General features: G+C 42.4%; 2 protein-coding genes across 4 annotated transcripts in view; both read left to right on the forward strand.

The window, feature by feature from the left end:
* Positions 1-1,622: 1,622 nt before the first annotated feature.
* DTD2 (D-aminoacyl-tRNA deacylase 2) lies at positions 1,623-5,826 on the forward strand. The gene is made up of 3 exons (XM_028721131.2): positions 1,623-1,881; positions 3,947-4,016; positions 5,339-5,826. Exons 1-3 carry the CDS (start codon positions 1,669-1,671, stop codon positions 5,662-5,664), a joined length of 609 nt encoding a protein of 202 aa, XP_028576964.2. The 5' UTR covers positions 1,623-1,668; the 3' UTR covers positions 5,665-5,826.
* A 4,010-nt stretch (positions 5,827-9,836) lies between these two features.
* HEATR5A (HEAT repeat containing 5A) overlaps positions 9,837-15,702 on the forward strand; it is a 63,623-nt gene continuing 57,757 nt past the window's right edge. The window contains exon 1 of one of the 3 annotated variants that reach the window (XM_077926184.1): positions 9,837-9,971. The gene's annotated coding sequence lies outside the window, so the exon portion shown is untranslated. Of the gene's footprint in view, positions 9,972-10,393; positions 10,568-15,702 lie in introns of those variants that run through there. The other 2 variants (XM_028721262.2, XM_028721271.2) reach the window with 2 other exon arrangements.

Consider the following 15,702-nt stretch of genomic DNA (forward strand, 5'->3'; position numbering starts at 1 on the left):
TCTTCGAATGCTTGTGGTCTGAACAGCAAAACAGGGTTTGGAATGTGTATAAAAACTAGCCTACTTGTACAAAGGTAAAATTTACATTTGCATTTACACTGGCATGTGGCCCTCTGAAAGTTGTCTGGAAATTAATGCAGCGCTTCGGCTGAAAAATGGTTTCCCACCTCTAGTTTAAATTTTACTCTGGCATATTAATGTAGAACCAGACTGGTAGCCTCTTCATATGGATCGATAGAAGCTACCCTTGTATGTAATTATATTTACATTTTTGGTGTGTCTGAAATTTGTGCATTTGGGGCAAAAAAATTGATTCTGAACAAATATACTGTCTTGCCGTTTATGCAGTTTGCACTTATCTTACCTTTCCCTGCCTTCATCTTCCCTGCCACTACTTTCTTTTTTTAAAAAAAGGTTTATTTAAAATACTTAAACCTCGCTTCTCCTGTTTCTCTCCAGCACATCATACAGCAGTACTGCATATGTGTTGTTGATACGGAAGCTGCTTTTCTGCATGCGCATGAACACACACACCAACAGAGAAAGCTTATTTATGTCTGCAGTACAATATTCCCTAAGTACCAGCAAAAAAGGGGGAAAGAACTGATGTTCTGCAAAATCATTATGAACTCTTGTAACATGATCACTAGTTTGTTTTGTGTGATTAATGTGACCTTTGGTTCTTGCGTATCACATGGTAGTAAAGCAGTAAACCAGGAGAATCAGCACATCTGGAGAAAGTTATTTAAGTGCTTTCAATTTTCCCTGTCCCCATTGCATTACATCATCTGATTTTTATTTTGATATATTAATACATTCTTGCATCTTTCCCCATTTATTTCCAGTCACTGCATATTCATAAATCTTAGCAGATTTGACATTCAGGTAGAATGCTCCAACATGTTTTTGTAAAAAAAAAAGGGGGGGGTTATAATAGTTAATACAAGATGTCACCACTACATACATCTTTACTGTTTCTTATAACATCTGATACAAAGTGTGATGTGAAGCCATTGTGCTAGGTATCTCCCCATTCTCAGGAATCAATGGCAAGCAGCTTGTGAGACATGCCCAATACTGTAATTTCATGGCACAAATTGTTTGTCTTTGACATAGACTAACAGCATCTCTCTGCCTCTTATGTCGTGTTTGTATCTGAATTCTGTGAGATCTTGCATTTTCATCACTACCAATAAATGTGTGTTCTTACCAATGTGCTTTTATTATTTGCATATTATAAGGCCCAATTGCTGTATTTTTCCATTCATTATCAACTGTAGCTTTAAAGGCCCAACCTTGCAGGACCTTTTCCCCCCTATGTGACTCATGCCAGCAAGGCAACCTCACTAACACTAACCACCCAAGATCTGTCCTCTCATTGCTATTGTAAGCTGCATTGCACATATATATTTTTAATCAAAAGGCGGCATACAAATAAACGGTGGCTATTTGACCAAGTATTTGTGGTGCTTTCATCCAATGATTCCAGAGCACTTTTAACGATTCCGATTTCTATCTCTGGCTTCTGTTCCTTCCAGGCTTTGCTAGCGGCGCTCAAGCTAACAAGACACTTAAAATCCTGTTTTCAATGAGCAGCTTTCACTTCCGCCTACGTGAAGAGGGAGATAAAGAAGGAACCAGGAAGTTCCGTCTCCAGGCTCCTGACTCATGTCGCTCGGCTTCCTCGGCCATCAGCAGGGAGAAGACGGGAAGAAACGCGGGCCGGGAGGCGGGACCGCCATCCTTTCCCGGATTCCTCCGCCGCGGACCATGGCCGACTCGACCCGGGGTCCTTTTGCCCGGGCCCTTTTGCAGCAGTGCCTGCACGCGAGGCTGCAGGTGAAGCCTGCCGAGCCGGGCTCCGAAGCCGAGTGGGTGGAGGTAACGTCTGCACGGGCAGATCTCTCGGGGTTGCCCCGCTTTGATTTCAATAGGGCATCCCCCGACTTGGCGAGCAGAGATCATCGCTTTCTCCTCCTGTCTGCCTGCTCGTCCCTACCCCCACCAAAATGATGATGATGATGATGATGTTTCCACCGCCGAGTTGATCTTCAATTTACACATCACCCTGCTTGCTTCCTAAAATAATCAGGATGTCCCAATGGCAATACGGATTATTGTAATAATCGTGAGGATTCCCCCCCCCCCCAAGTGCCGGAAGTACTTCGCTTCCATGGCTTTTTCCCATCGCTTCCGGAACTCAGGAAAAATCCTGAAACGGAATAGTGGGCGTTTTCACGCGTGAAGTTGAAAGCCATGGTTTCTTCTCATATTGCTTAGCATTACAAAGGCGCCTCCCCCCCCTTTTTTTCTTCTTCTTCTTCTTCTTCTTCTTCTTCTTCTTCTTCTTTTTTTTTTTTTTTTTTTTTTTTTTTGCACGGGGAACGATAGTCATGGAGCGAACTGCCTAGTGACCAAAATAGACATTTAACATTTCGGTGAGACTTAATTCTGAGTAGAGATCAGGTTTTTTCACACGTTACACTGAACACAGGTACGAGCTGTCTGCACGTGCTCAGGTGCTAGTATGGAAGAGAGCATAATCGTTGGTTGGTGCAGTTCGACTGCAGTGTACACAAGTGCACAGAAAGTACATCAGCTTAATGTAATGTGTGAACATCCCTACTGAAACTTGGGAAGCAGCCCAAACTTTTTTCCACTGGTACTCCATGAGTTTCACTCAGGTGGTCCACAGCATGTCTGTAAAAATACAATTATATTCATGTAGCACAGTTGCTACATACAATTAAATACAATTAGATTCATGTAGCACAGTTTACAGTTGTTACAGCAGGCAGAAAAATCAAGCGATTCCTCAGCAATTTTCAGGTTGTGGGGAGCAGGGGACAGAGTTTAGGAACAACCACTGCATTGGTTCATCTAGCAGCTGATTTCCAGAGTTTCAGGCAGGACTCATTCTTAGTCTGACCTGGAGACACCAGGAATTGAATCTTGCGGTCTGCCATTGACCGATAGGCCATGCATATTGTGAAAGCACCTGGAGCGGTGAACATTTGACATCTTGGATTTGACATATTGGATTCAAATTCATCTCTGACCTACCTTACAGGGTTGTTGCAACACTATAAAAATGAGGATAGTTATCATTCTTTTATTAAAATCATCTTTACACAATCCCCCAGATGTTACATGACATTGTGAAGTGAGATTAATATTATTGTTGGCTTATTTTGTTTTTAATTATCTTTTCCTAAACTGCAGATTAGGCATTATTGTTTCAATACAGCTCATGTTTATTCTGAGATCATCTTATTTGTACTCTGAAGATTTTGACTGGAGATTCAACTGATAGTCGGAGACTAACAATGTATGGAACATGCTTGCTGCTTGGCTGATTTTTGGCTGATTTTGTTTAACAATTTGAATACAGTTTGGAAAACCTAAGTCTATATTTTGAGTGTATATCAGACATGTATGCCTCAAAATAAACTATGTAACTTTGTATTTATTTGTTCAAGAAATAGAGAAAATAAAACATTCAGTTCTCTATCATGGAAGATGTTGTTTTTAAACGTATGATGTCTGAGGCACAAAGAAATATGTATCCCAGATATAAAAATGTTTAATTTTATTCGAGTGTGGTCTTTATGGTACTTTCCACAACTTTTCACAAAAAGAAATCTAGCTTGTGACCTTTTAGGTCCTAGATTACCGTACCTATTACTTCAGAATCTAGACACGGAAAATAAATTGCTTTTATTTTGCATACAGAAACATTTCAGTTTACATCTACTGAAATGAATTGAACCCAATTAAGGTTTAAATCCTAGACATACTTCCCAGGGAATAAATCTCATGCATGTCTAAGAAGACATGCATAGGATTGTGGTTTCATGCACAATATTAATAGATCTCTTTAATTACAGTAAAAAACATTGTATGGGCATATGGATGTGTAAATATATTTCTTTGTTATTTTGAATAGATACAGCGAGGACTTATAATCTATGTATGTTTCTTCAAAGGGGCTAGTGAAGAAATTATTCCCAAAATGGGTAGGTGTTTAGATAAAATAGTATTTAAAAACAGCCATTTTAAAACCACTAAAATATGCAAATAACTGCAGCTGCATCATTGAGCCTATCATAAAATAGTAATAAGAACTTGTTTCATGAGATTTTTGTAATGAAAAGCTTTGAATCATTAAAAACTGCTCTCCAGGGAAAATTCTAAGCAAGTATTTCATTCCGAATCGTTCTGCATACAAGTCCAATGTGCTTTTTAATTAACTTGTTCTTATTAAGGTTTGCTGTTTAATAAGCTTGTTGATGCAGAGTGCGTTATTAATACAGTGCCATATTTAGCTTAAGGCTTGAGGCAGTATTGAAATGTAGCCTGAATCAGTAACTATGTTTGTTACTTTCTGTCCTCCTTTTCTTTTATACTGCAGTTTCTTTTGAAAATAATTTTTTTTAAGTGGCACACACTTGGTATCAAGCCTTCTTGGCAAAGGGGTTGGTTCTTAAAAATTCTTTTCCATTTGTACTTAAGGCGAAGTAGGATTTTAATCATGGGTTATATCCAAAGAAGTCTTGTTTGCACAAGGCCTTCTGCTTGCACAATGGAATTTCCCCTCTCTTTGCTCCCCCCCACATGCCCCCCATCTGTTCTGTGGGTTCCCCCAGTCCTCCAGAGCCGATTTAGGGTGGTGTGGTGCGTGAACCAAGGAAGGGAGAATGAGGAGAAGTTCTGTTGCACAAGTGCAAGTCCTGGCACTAACAGAACAGTTTGGTTGGATACAACCCTATGAGCTTGGACTAGTCTTTCCAAATTAGTTAATAACTTGTGTTATTACAAAGTACCACCTTGTGTACTGCAAAGCATGAGTGTGGACAAACCCAGCTTAGATCCCTTCACAGTTATGAAGCTTAGGGACAGACTTGTCTCTTAGCATAATCCATGACCTGCCAGGTTACCAGGAGAGTGAAATGAAGTGAGAATACATAGCTGTCCATTTTAAGGCTTCAGAATAAGGGTTCAAAAGAAGTATTTATTCATGGCCCATTACGAGACAGTAAAAACTATTAAATTAATTGGGCTTAAGCCTAATTCAGTTAGAAGTATTTCTACTTGCTCATTTTTCTTGATATATAAATGTATACCAGTAGAGGGAGCTAATGTACAGGTAAATGTGCTTCTTCTCCACTATTGTATAAGAGGAAACTGGACATTGGAATTCAGGTACTATCCCTGTTTCACGATGCCTGTGTCTTGACTTTTGTCCTTATGGGCAGAATTTAACTTGCCGCATTGCTAATGCATAATCACTTCACAAACCTACTAACTGCAATTGTTTTTCCCTTCTCTGTCTTTGCAGTCAATACGCTCGTGAATGTGAAGTTGAGTGAAATGGAAAGCGGCGAATACGTTTCTGTTCTGGATTTGCCAGGCAGCATATTAGTAATACCCCAGGCCACGCTGGGTGGCAAACTGAAGGGGAGAAGAATGCAGTATCATTCCAACATTGAAAAGGAAATCGGGATGGAGCTGTATTCCCAGTTTGTGACTCAGTGTGAACGAGAACTGACTGCAAATACCAAATGTGCAGAGGCTGGGGTTGCTCTCAAGTACGGCACATATGGAAACCGGCAGGTGTTGAAAGTGGATACAAATGGACCTTTCAGTCATATGATTGAGTTTTGAGGAGGGAAAAAGTGATTTATTTTTTAAGGACATGCATACTGCCTAAGGAATGTTGCACGGTTGCGTTAAGGAATATAGTTAAATAGATTCTAAGCATTTGAGAGTGAGGAAAAGATTTCAGTAAACCAAGCTAATAAATATATTTAATTCTTTTGAGTTAAATTGCCTCAAAATGTCTTCCTCCTACGTGTATGGGACTTAACCTATCAGTGGTACTCGTTTTTTGACAAAAAGAGGCCGAGCTGCAGAATTGTCTTTGAATCTATTCTGTTGGTAATGCCACCACTCTGTGGGTTGAGGGGTGATGGAACAGGAGATGGCCTTCACTTCGGAGATGCCCAGGTTGTGGCATTGGGTCCATCTTGCACCATCACCAGGTGCTTTTTGACACTGAGTCAAGACAAGCTTCATTATCCTGGCCTTTGGCTGAGCAGACATCCCCCTCCCCCTTTCTCCTACACACTGCTATTCTGCAGTGCTGCTTTGCTAGGCCAAGGTAGACTGAGTTCATACCTTTTCTTTTATTGTTAATTTTTTTGTAACCTGCCCTGGGGCAGTGAAGGATGGGCTATAAGTACAAATAAATCAATCAGTATGTATAGTAATTGCCAGTTCCCAGGATTCTATTTTTGTTGGACTCTAATGGGTGGCACTGTGGGTTAAACCACAGAGACTAGGACTTGCCAATCAGAAGGTCAGTGGTTTGAATCCCTGTAACGGGGTGAGCTCCCGTTGCTCAGTCCCTGCTCCTGCCAACCTAGCAGTTCGAAAGCACGTCAAGTGCAAGTAGATAAATAGGTTCTGCTCCAGCGGGAAGTTAAACGGCGTTTCCGTGCGCTGCTCTGGTTTTCCAGAAGTGGCTTAGTCATGCTGTCCACATGACCCGGAAGCTGTACGCCGGCTCCCTCGGCCAATAAAGTGAGATGAGCGCTGCAACTGTACTCAATCTTCGATTTCCAGTGTTTGCAGCATTGACCTGTGTGCTGCTTCCACTGTGATACTCTGGGGTGAATAATGTGATCAAGTTACTCTCTTTTACAAAAAAGAAATAATTTCTATTCTGTCCTCTTGTAGTGCTTGTTTCTTATCATTCCAGAGGCATGCATGTTGCTTGATGTTGGGCTTTTATATTCCAATATATAATGAGATAGTAGATGACTAGTTGGCTCCCCACTTGCTTATATTACAGTGTTCTCTTGAAAACCTCTTGCAAAATCAACAAAAGTAAATTCCCTAACGTAGCTTTGATCTGTACATCTTTTACTGTTTGACTGATCTAAATTTCATAGTAGTACACCATGTTCTTTTTAACAGTATTTGGATATTGGTCACGATATAACTTCTTAATACCGTACATATTAAAATGTGAATGTAAGGCGCTTAATCAATTACAATGTGCTGCATTAGAAAGAGATTACAACATATTTTGGATTACGGACAAGGGGAGGGTGGAATGGTACTGTGGAGACTATAATAATCAGCTGCCCTCATTATTATTTATTAAATCTTTATATCACCCTTCATCTAAAGATCACAGGGCAATTCACAACATAAAAATACAAAATACATAATAAAACAAAAACAAACCAATAATCCCTCCCCACACACATATAAAAGGACATAGAATGTTAATCAACCAAAGGCCTGGTTATAATGTTTTCGCCTGGCACCTAAAAATATGTAATGAAGGCGTCAGGCAAGTCTCCCTGGGGAGAGCATTCCACAAATGGGGGGTCTCAGCAGAATCTCAAAATTGTAGAGTTGGAAGGGACCCTGAGGATCATCTAGTTCAACCCCCCCTGCTGTGCAGGAATATGCAGTTGTCCCATACAGGGATCGAACCTGCAACCTTGGCATTGTCAGCGCCTTGCTCTAACCAACTGAGAAAAGGCCTCTTCTTGTGTTGCCGCCCTCTGGACCTCATGTGGAAGAGGCACACAAAGAAGAGCCTCAGATGATGAGCCCAGGGTCCAGGTTGATTCATATGGGGAGAGCTGGTCCTTGAGGTATTACGGTCCTGAGCTGTTTAAGGCTATATAGGTCCAAACCAGCACTTTGAATTGGGCCTGGAAAACTAATTGGCAGCCAGTGCAGTTGGGTCAGGATTGGTGTAATACGCTCAAACCATCTTGCACCGTTGAGCAACCTAGTCACCAAATTCTGCACCTGTTGAAGTTTCCGAACCATCTTCAGAAGCAGCTCTACGGATAATGTGTTGCAACAATCCAACCTAGAGGATACCAGAACATAGACAATAGAAGTTTGGCTATCCCTGTCTAGCTAGAGGTGCAGCTGAGCCACCAGCTGAAGCTGATGGAAGGCAAGCCACCCCACTGAGGCCACCTGAGCCTCAAGCAACAGCAAAGGATCTAGAAGTACATACAAGTACATACAAGCTACATACCTGCTCCTTTGGAGGAGTGAAACCCCTTCAGGAGCAGGCAACCTCCCTTCCATCCAGTCTAAGAAGCCACCCACCAAGAGTGCCTTATCTGGATTGAACTTCAGATTGTTGGCTCATTCAATGCATTAGTAAACGCCATTCTCCAGTCATGCATTTAACGGTAAAAAACTCCTTCATGTTACAGTCAGCTGTCTTAGGTCATTATGAGTAATATTAAGCACAAAGTGAATGAAGCTAGTGACTCAGGTTGTTTCACATTTTTTTGGATAGAGTTCAGTCAACCGTCATCATTACAATGCTTGTAGGGATACTTTGGCCTTGGAAAAAACACACAGAGCAAACTGTGGGGATTAATGCTCCCACCAAATTTGGAGAAACAAGTTGGCCAGCATGAAGACACTTATTTCTGACTCCGATGGCAACAAATCTAAATTACTTTTTCAGTTGCCATCCAGCAGAGCTATTCTGGGTGGTTAAGGTAATGGTGAAACCTGCCTAACAGTCTGCAACATCTGAAGTCTCTGCAGTCTGATGTGACTAGTTTGCAAGGCACTTCAGGAATAAAACCATCAGAAACTCCAATGTGTATTTGTTTACCCAGGCTTACTTGGGATTTGGTTGGCCTGCTAGAGACCCTCAGAGTTGCATTCTGCCTATTTGAGGAATCTATGGTATTTTACTCATGTTGTGGGTTAAAGTGTGACCACACAGTTGTGAATAGTATACAATTAAAATAAATAATATGGTGCCTGACACCAAAAAGACCTCAATCCACTTTTATGTGGGTTTATAAGTAACAGGCAACATCTCTGAGGAAAGCATTCCAAAGGCAGATCATTACAATCAAGAATGACATCTCCCCAACTGCCAGCTACTTTAGCTCAGCTGGGGCAACATGGGATCATAGAATGATAGAGTTGGAAAGGATTCCTGCAAAGCAGGAATCTTTATGCATGTTCCCCATCCAGTTTGAAACCATACAGGACCCTGCTTAACTTTGCAAATGTGTTAGCAATTTTATTGCTGCACCACTGTAACATAAAGACTTATGTTAAGGGACTCCTTCCGGAACCTGGATCCCAAGCTGTTGAGTGCTTTGAAGATAAGCACCAGCACTTTGACCTGTGCCTGCATGGAAAACAAGCCTCAGCCACTTAAGTTTCAATACTGCCTAGAATGCTTTTATTGCTTCCAGGTAGCCCAAGTGACTTTCTATCACAATCAGTTTTGCTACTGTTTGTGTTGTTGGGTTTCTGTCAACGACCAGATCCAATTATCACTCTTAAGAGCGTTCACATACATGTTTTTCAAAGTATCTTGGAAATGTATTGAATGTGTTAACCAGGCAGTGTCCTGCTGAGTTCATTGGAACATCCAAGTCCAAAGAAGCAAACATTTTGTGGGCTGTGAACAGAATTGTGTGTGTGGCTGCAGTTAGATCAAATGCAGCAGATCAAATGCAAGGGGGCAGTTGTGGCAGCGCAAGAGGGAATGTGGATGTTTTAAAAGAAGGCGGTGCCACAAGGAAATGTTTTCTCAAAATAAAAAAAATAATGCAGGCTAAAAAACCCAAAAGACTCTTTTCCCTGTCGTCATCTTTTGGTTGCTAAGTGAAGCCCAACTCTCTCAGTCTCAGTCTCTCTTTTAAGGAAAGGAATGGCCCTGGCCCTGAATGAAAGAAAAGTTTGACTCCAGAGCGGAACTAGCGGAGTTATTTGTCTGTGGTTGCCTGGGGCCGGCTCCAAATCAATTCATCCTTGTGGAGGCCGAGACTTTTCAGCCCTGGCAAAGGGAGCGCAGTAGGTGTGAGAATACAGAAGACAACATGGTGCGGCGGGGAGGAGGATCCGGCTTCGTCAATAATTCCTGCGAAAACAAATGACAACGGTTTCACCCCTTTCAGGCGAGTTAAAATAAATAAAACATAATATGCACGCCTATTGATTACACTACAGCACAGACCAGCATAGCGTTGTCAGAAGAGAGAAAGAGAAAGAGGAGAGGGGAGAGCAGGCAGTGCGGAGGAGGAGGAGGGGGCGCCTGCTGCGAATTGAAGCAGCCCCGCCGCCCGAGAAGGGAGCCTTGGCCCGCCGCGCCGCCTTCCTCGCGGGAGCCTCTCCCGGGGCGCGAGGCCTGCGCTTGGCCGCCGTGGGCGTTCGATGGCTCGGGGCCCGATTGCACGGCCCTGAGCGGCTGCTCCCGCGGGGAAGAGGGAGGGCGCCCCGAGAGGCGGCTCCTCCTCCTCCTCGTCGTCCTCCTGCTGCTGATCCGCGGGGAGGGCGCAGGGCTTCCCTGCTTCACAGGGGAGAAGCGGAGGGAGCGCTCGGCTTGCCTGGGACCCCACCCTGCGGAGCAAGCCACGCAGCCCGGCTCCCCCCGCGGAAGCTGCCTGCAGGCCGGCGAGCGGAGGCGGCTCCTCCTTTTCTTTCTTTCTCGGGGAGAGGAGGCGCAGGAGCCGATCCTGGCCGGCTGGGAGTCCCGTCGGGGCGCTGGTCGGAGGTAAGCTGTTCCTCTGGGGAGGTTTCTGGGGCGGGCTGAGGGGATTCAGTGCTTGGGGGACACACACGCGTCAGTTCCCCGCTGGTGGAGTGTGAGGCGGGTTGTGGGGTAGACTTTAGGTTCAATAAAGAACTGGTGTCGAGAGAGGGGACAACGGCGACCAGTCCCCCTTTGAAACTGGTTTCTAGCCAAAGGCAGGACACCCGTCACCTCAAAGTTTTCAAGTGTCCTTGCCAAGCCTCCGGACAAGGAAGGAAAGTGTAGCCGGGTTGGAAGGAAAGTGCCAGCCTCTTATAAAGGGCTGGGGGTTGCTTGGGTCGAAAAAGAGATATTCCCAAGCCCCGGAAGCCAAGGGAAGTGCGCTTATCTCCCCCAGGAAAGCTGCTAGTGGAAGTCCTCGTGGGGTCAGCCTTCAGGATATGTGGAATAAGCACCAGTTTCTGCCTGCAGAGCTAAGCACAGGTCCCTAAAGGCTGAGGACGAGTTACTTGCTGTCGAATTTTTATTATTAGGGTGACTGGTAGCCTTGAATGTTTATTTTTATGTGTAAAGTAATCACCTTTGTATGCCTCTGTTGATTCTGAGTATGGAGCAGGATGGGGGGGGGCGGCTATTCTAGACTTACTAAATGCAAGTGTGTAGCTGAAGAAGTGTGCATGCACACGAAAGCTCATACCAAGAACTAACTTAGTTGGTCTTTAAGGTGCTACTGGAAGGAATTTTTTTTGTTTTGACTATGGCAGACCAACACGGCTACCTATCTGTAAATGCAAGTTGTAAGGGTGTAATTTTGCAGCTTGTGGAATAAATAAATAAATACAGGCTCCTAATGGACAAGAGATTCTGGCTGCCCTGTATCATGTTGCTTTGTACAAAACGTGTTCTGTCAGGCCTCTAGGAGGACATAGAGGAGGACACTTTGTTTTTGTTTTGTTTTACTTTGGATCAGTCAATCTGGAGTTCATCATAACATAACAAGAACCCTAAAGGGTTAGGGCAATGGTCTGGCATCCTTTTCTCAATAGCATCCAACCGGATACCTATGGGAAGCCTGCAAGGAGGACCTGAGCACAACAGCAGGCCCCCCACCTGTACACTCTTTGATTCCTAGGGACTCTCATTCAGTGGCATGCTGCTCTGACAGTGGAGTCAGTATGTCACTGTGGCTAGGAGCCATTGGTAGCTTTATTCTCCACGAATTTGTCTCTAATCCTTTTTAAAAGCCATCCAAGTCGGTGGCAATCACTACTGCTTCCTGAGAAGGTTGTACATACAACCTAGATTAAAAGTGTTGGAAAAACCCACCCTTTAACCACCCTGTAACCACTTGGTTGGTAGAAAAGCTTAAAGCTTGCAATCTTCCTTCCAGTTGAACTCACTGAGGCTTACAATTGTATAAAGCTGCATAGTGTGTTAAGGAGCAACACAGAGATCTTGAGCGTGCAGGTTAGGAAATGCCCTGTTGCTTTTATTCATGTGACTATTAGCTACACCTTCACATGGACATCCTCGGAAGGAGGGGTTCACTCTAGCAAAATAGAAACAATACATGAACTGCACAAAATCAGCAAAACTGCAGAGTAAATGAACATTCAGCATAATTAAGACACCGTGGATAACACTTAAACAGTGCCTAAGCTTGGGTGAATACCTGGTGCCAAGTTGACATCAACATAGATGCCAGAGGACTCTTCTCTGGGAAGAACTTCCCAAAGAACTGAAATGGTTGTTTCCCCAGTTGCCACCCTCCATACCTTAGAAGATGGAGGCACACTCAGGAAAATACTGAGGATGATATTGGTCAGACTGGTATAGGACTTTGTATTTAAACTTTTAAAGTGAGTACCCCCACTTTGAATTAAGCTCAGAAATGGATCAGGAGTCAGTGATGCTGATTCAACACCAGGAAGACATAGTTCCAGCACCCATTCCCAGTTAGCAGCTGCTTCTGAAGGCAGCCTCATGTTCAGAATCAGCACAGTTCAGTGGTTTACTGGGGAGTATTGAACACAAAGTTGCGTAAAGTCTAAGACAAAATGAGAGTGGCTAAGTATTAATTCTGCTGGTATATATTGTGATATGCAGCCTAGTGGATATCTTTCTGTGTGTGTTGTATCCATTTAGACCAACAGTATAGTCTGAAGGCACATGATGCAACAACGTTGTTAAAGTTATCACTGGTTGAGTCTAGCCAGCATTGGAATGGGAGACTGCCAGTTTTGCCATCATGAATTCTCTAGAGCAGCCTTGCCCAACCTGGTACCTGCCAGATGTTTTGGACTACAGCTCCCATCATTCCTGTAGTCCAAAACATCTGGAGGGTGCCAGTTTGGGAAGGTTTACTCTGAAGGAAAGGTGGGATTAATTTTTCATTTTCCCTATAAGTTTCTCATGAAAGAGAGCAGGTGGTAACACTCACGCACAGAAATATTCCAAGTAAAGAGTCAGTGAAACTTCTTGCACAGTTATGGCTCAGTATCAATATATTTCTCAGAGTGGTCTACATTTTATCTGTATTTTTGCCTGACTCTTGACATATATGGTACAGCCTGGTAACCAGTAACTGACTGGTTTGCCTGGTGGGAGGGATGCTTATTAGGCGTTAACTCCTAATAAGTCAAATGCTACATCCTCCTTTCTTTTATACCAGCAAGAAAATGATGCCCCTGCTGTTTGTGATGTTTGAATGGTGACATGTGCAATATTGCAGCCTTTCTTTGAGGAACAAGGAGGAGAGAGAGCAAAGCACAACTTTGCAAAAGCAGTCTACCAAGCTGCAGAAGCAATTTCTAGTTGCTGATGTGGCTGTGTCAAATGAGAGTTTGAAAGTTGCTACATGAAGTAAAAAAAGGCACAGCTTTGCTGTTGAAAAGAAATCCTTATGACTTCCGTATCTGGAAAGCATGTTAAGAAAAATGGACAGCTGGACTAGGAACCTAAAGGTTTTATTTAATATTTTTTACTGTACTGTGGGCTTCAATCTGAAGTCCACCCTAGGATAGGTGGTGAAAGGAAGGCAAAATACATAGCACTTGGCATTTAGATCAGGAGGAGCTGTTCCTTAAATGTATTCCATTTCTTTACAATCACATTTACCAGTGCTATTTTATCATTATTTATCATTAACAAAAAAAATTCCTTCCAGTAGCACCTTAAAGACCAACTAAGTTAGTTCTTGGTATGAGCTTTCGTGTGCATGCACACTTCTTCAGATACAAATAACAGAACCGACATGTTGTTTCATCTGACAAAATGGGAATAGGAATATACAGTAGAAGTGGGACCTGCAACAAATTTTTGCAGGGTGGAGTGCTCTTGTTCAGTGTGTTTCAGCCAGTTGGCCAGGCCCTCCTCAAAGACCCTCAACAGCCACTCAGCATTCTGTGGCCAGTGAGCCTACTCAGTACTCATGGGGTGTTTGGGTGCTCCTCTCCTTATGTTTTCCCAGCCCTAAAGGTTTTTGGTATTTCCACAAACCTCAGGGTTCCATTCTTGTGGACGGTGCAGTTTTGGCAACATAAGCAGCATCAATTAAGCCTGAAGTTTGCATTGGAAATGGAGAACTAGACATTGTCTTGTCCTGAGAAGTAAAGATGAACTATGCTATGCAACAGCAAAGGCAATCATAACTTCAAGTTAGGTTTGTCAATTTGGAAGATATAATCTCAGAAATGTAGAGTCTGAATGCACTAAAATGAAACAGAGAAAGCAGGAAACTTTAGGTTGAGTTTATCTAGGTTATGCCACTCATGAATGTATATGTTCTTCAGTAGAAATACTGTAAGTTTTAATACCCTGCCACCTGCTAATAAAAAATATTACCTTGTATAAACAATCTTATTTCCTTGTTGCAGTTGCACCGTCATTTATATATGTATGCAATTATTCTTACAGTGAAATCCTAGCCATGTCTATTCAAAAGTAAGTTCTGTGGAATTCAGTTGGGCTTACTACCAGATAATAGAGTTAGGATTGCAGCCTTAGTCAGAAAAAGGGTGTTTCCTTTATATGAGCAAGCATGGAAATTGCAGCACATACACACAACACTTCCCCTCCCCCCAAGTTACAGATTTTGGCAGTAAAAAGTTTTTTTGGTTTAAATAAATAATATACATACTTACATACATACATTATGATGCAGGGATATTTTCCCTATGCTTTTTTTCAGTCCTGTCCAGAAAACTTTATTGAGATTTCTCAAATAAACAGAAATTACGTAATAACGAACAAGACACATAAGACATACGTTTACGATGAACTTAGTCTTGGTGGTACTTGTGAAGGCACAGGAAAAAAGAGAAAACTCAAACAATCATGAATAAATTATCCAGACAGTAATATGGAAAGCCATATCAAAGATAATTTATAGATTTTAAGTTAAAGCCCAAACACACAACACTTAAACTCCTTACTATCTTCATGTGTTTGCTAGAATGTAACAACACAATCAAATTCATGTCTGTTCAGAAGTATACCCTGTTTTGTTCACTAGGGCTTACTCCTACGTAAGTGTATAGGATTGACTCCTCAGGTTTGAATTATATAAACCCTTTGTTTCAATACGTGCAGGACAAATTGATTGTATAGGTGGCAAACTGGGCATGTACATCGGGCTATCGTGGAAACAAATCCTTGGTATGTCTGCAGAATCACCTTTGCACCTGGTAAAAAGATAGCTATGCCTACACACATTGCTATGAGATTTTGGATCAGATGCCACTGCAATTCCTAAGGCGTTGGATAGCATTAAATGTCTCATTGTATCTTTGAAAGGCTTGTGCCAGTTTGGACCTAGTAGCTATATAGCATTGGGGAATAGCCCCTAATAGTGTAACAGGAATCACACAGCTCACAAATCGGTTTGCTTTGCCATGCTACCCCTGAAATATAACTTCAGAAATATAAGCACCATTTTTATGTAGATCAATTTGCAAAATTCCGTGAGAAATGTCTTATCTTGTGTGTTTACCTGGAATTAAGCTTATGGATTTCAATAATACTTCCTAAGTGAGCTTAGAAAGATCACAACCTAAGTGTAAATTATAGATAACTTAAATTGTACACTAGAGGAGTTTATTTCTATGTTTAGAAAGCATCTAGCATAACAGTATAAATAATAAATAGGACCTTTCGCT

This window comes from Podarcis muralis, chromosome 1 (genome assembly GCF_964188315.1).
Source record: "Podarcis muralis chromosome 1, rPodMur119.hap1.1, whole genome shotgun sequence".
Lineage (NCBI taxonomy): Eukaryota > Metazoa > Chordata > Lepidosauria > Squamata > Lacertidae > Podarcis > Podarcis muralis.

Excerpts from the sequence above, each read along its gene's own strand:
- DTD2 (XM_028721131.2), top strand. The coding sequence starts at position 1,669 with ATGTCGCTCGGCTTCCTCGGCCATCAGCAGGGAGAAGACGGGAAGAAA. Across the intron at positions 1,882-3,946 it reads CCGAAGCCGAGTGGGTGGAG|ATACAGCGAGGACTTATAAT; the intron begins GTAACGTCTGCA and ends TATTTTGAATAG. Across the intron at positions 4,017-5,338 it reads AGAAATTATTCCCAAAATGG|TCAATACGCTCGTGAATGTG; the intron begins GTAGGTGTTTAG and ends CTGTCTTTGCAG.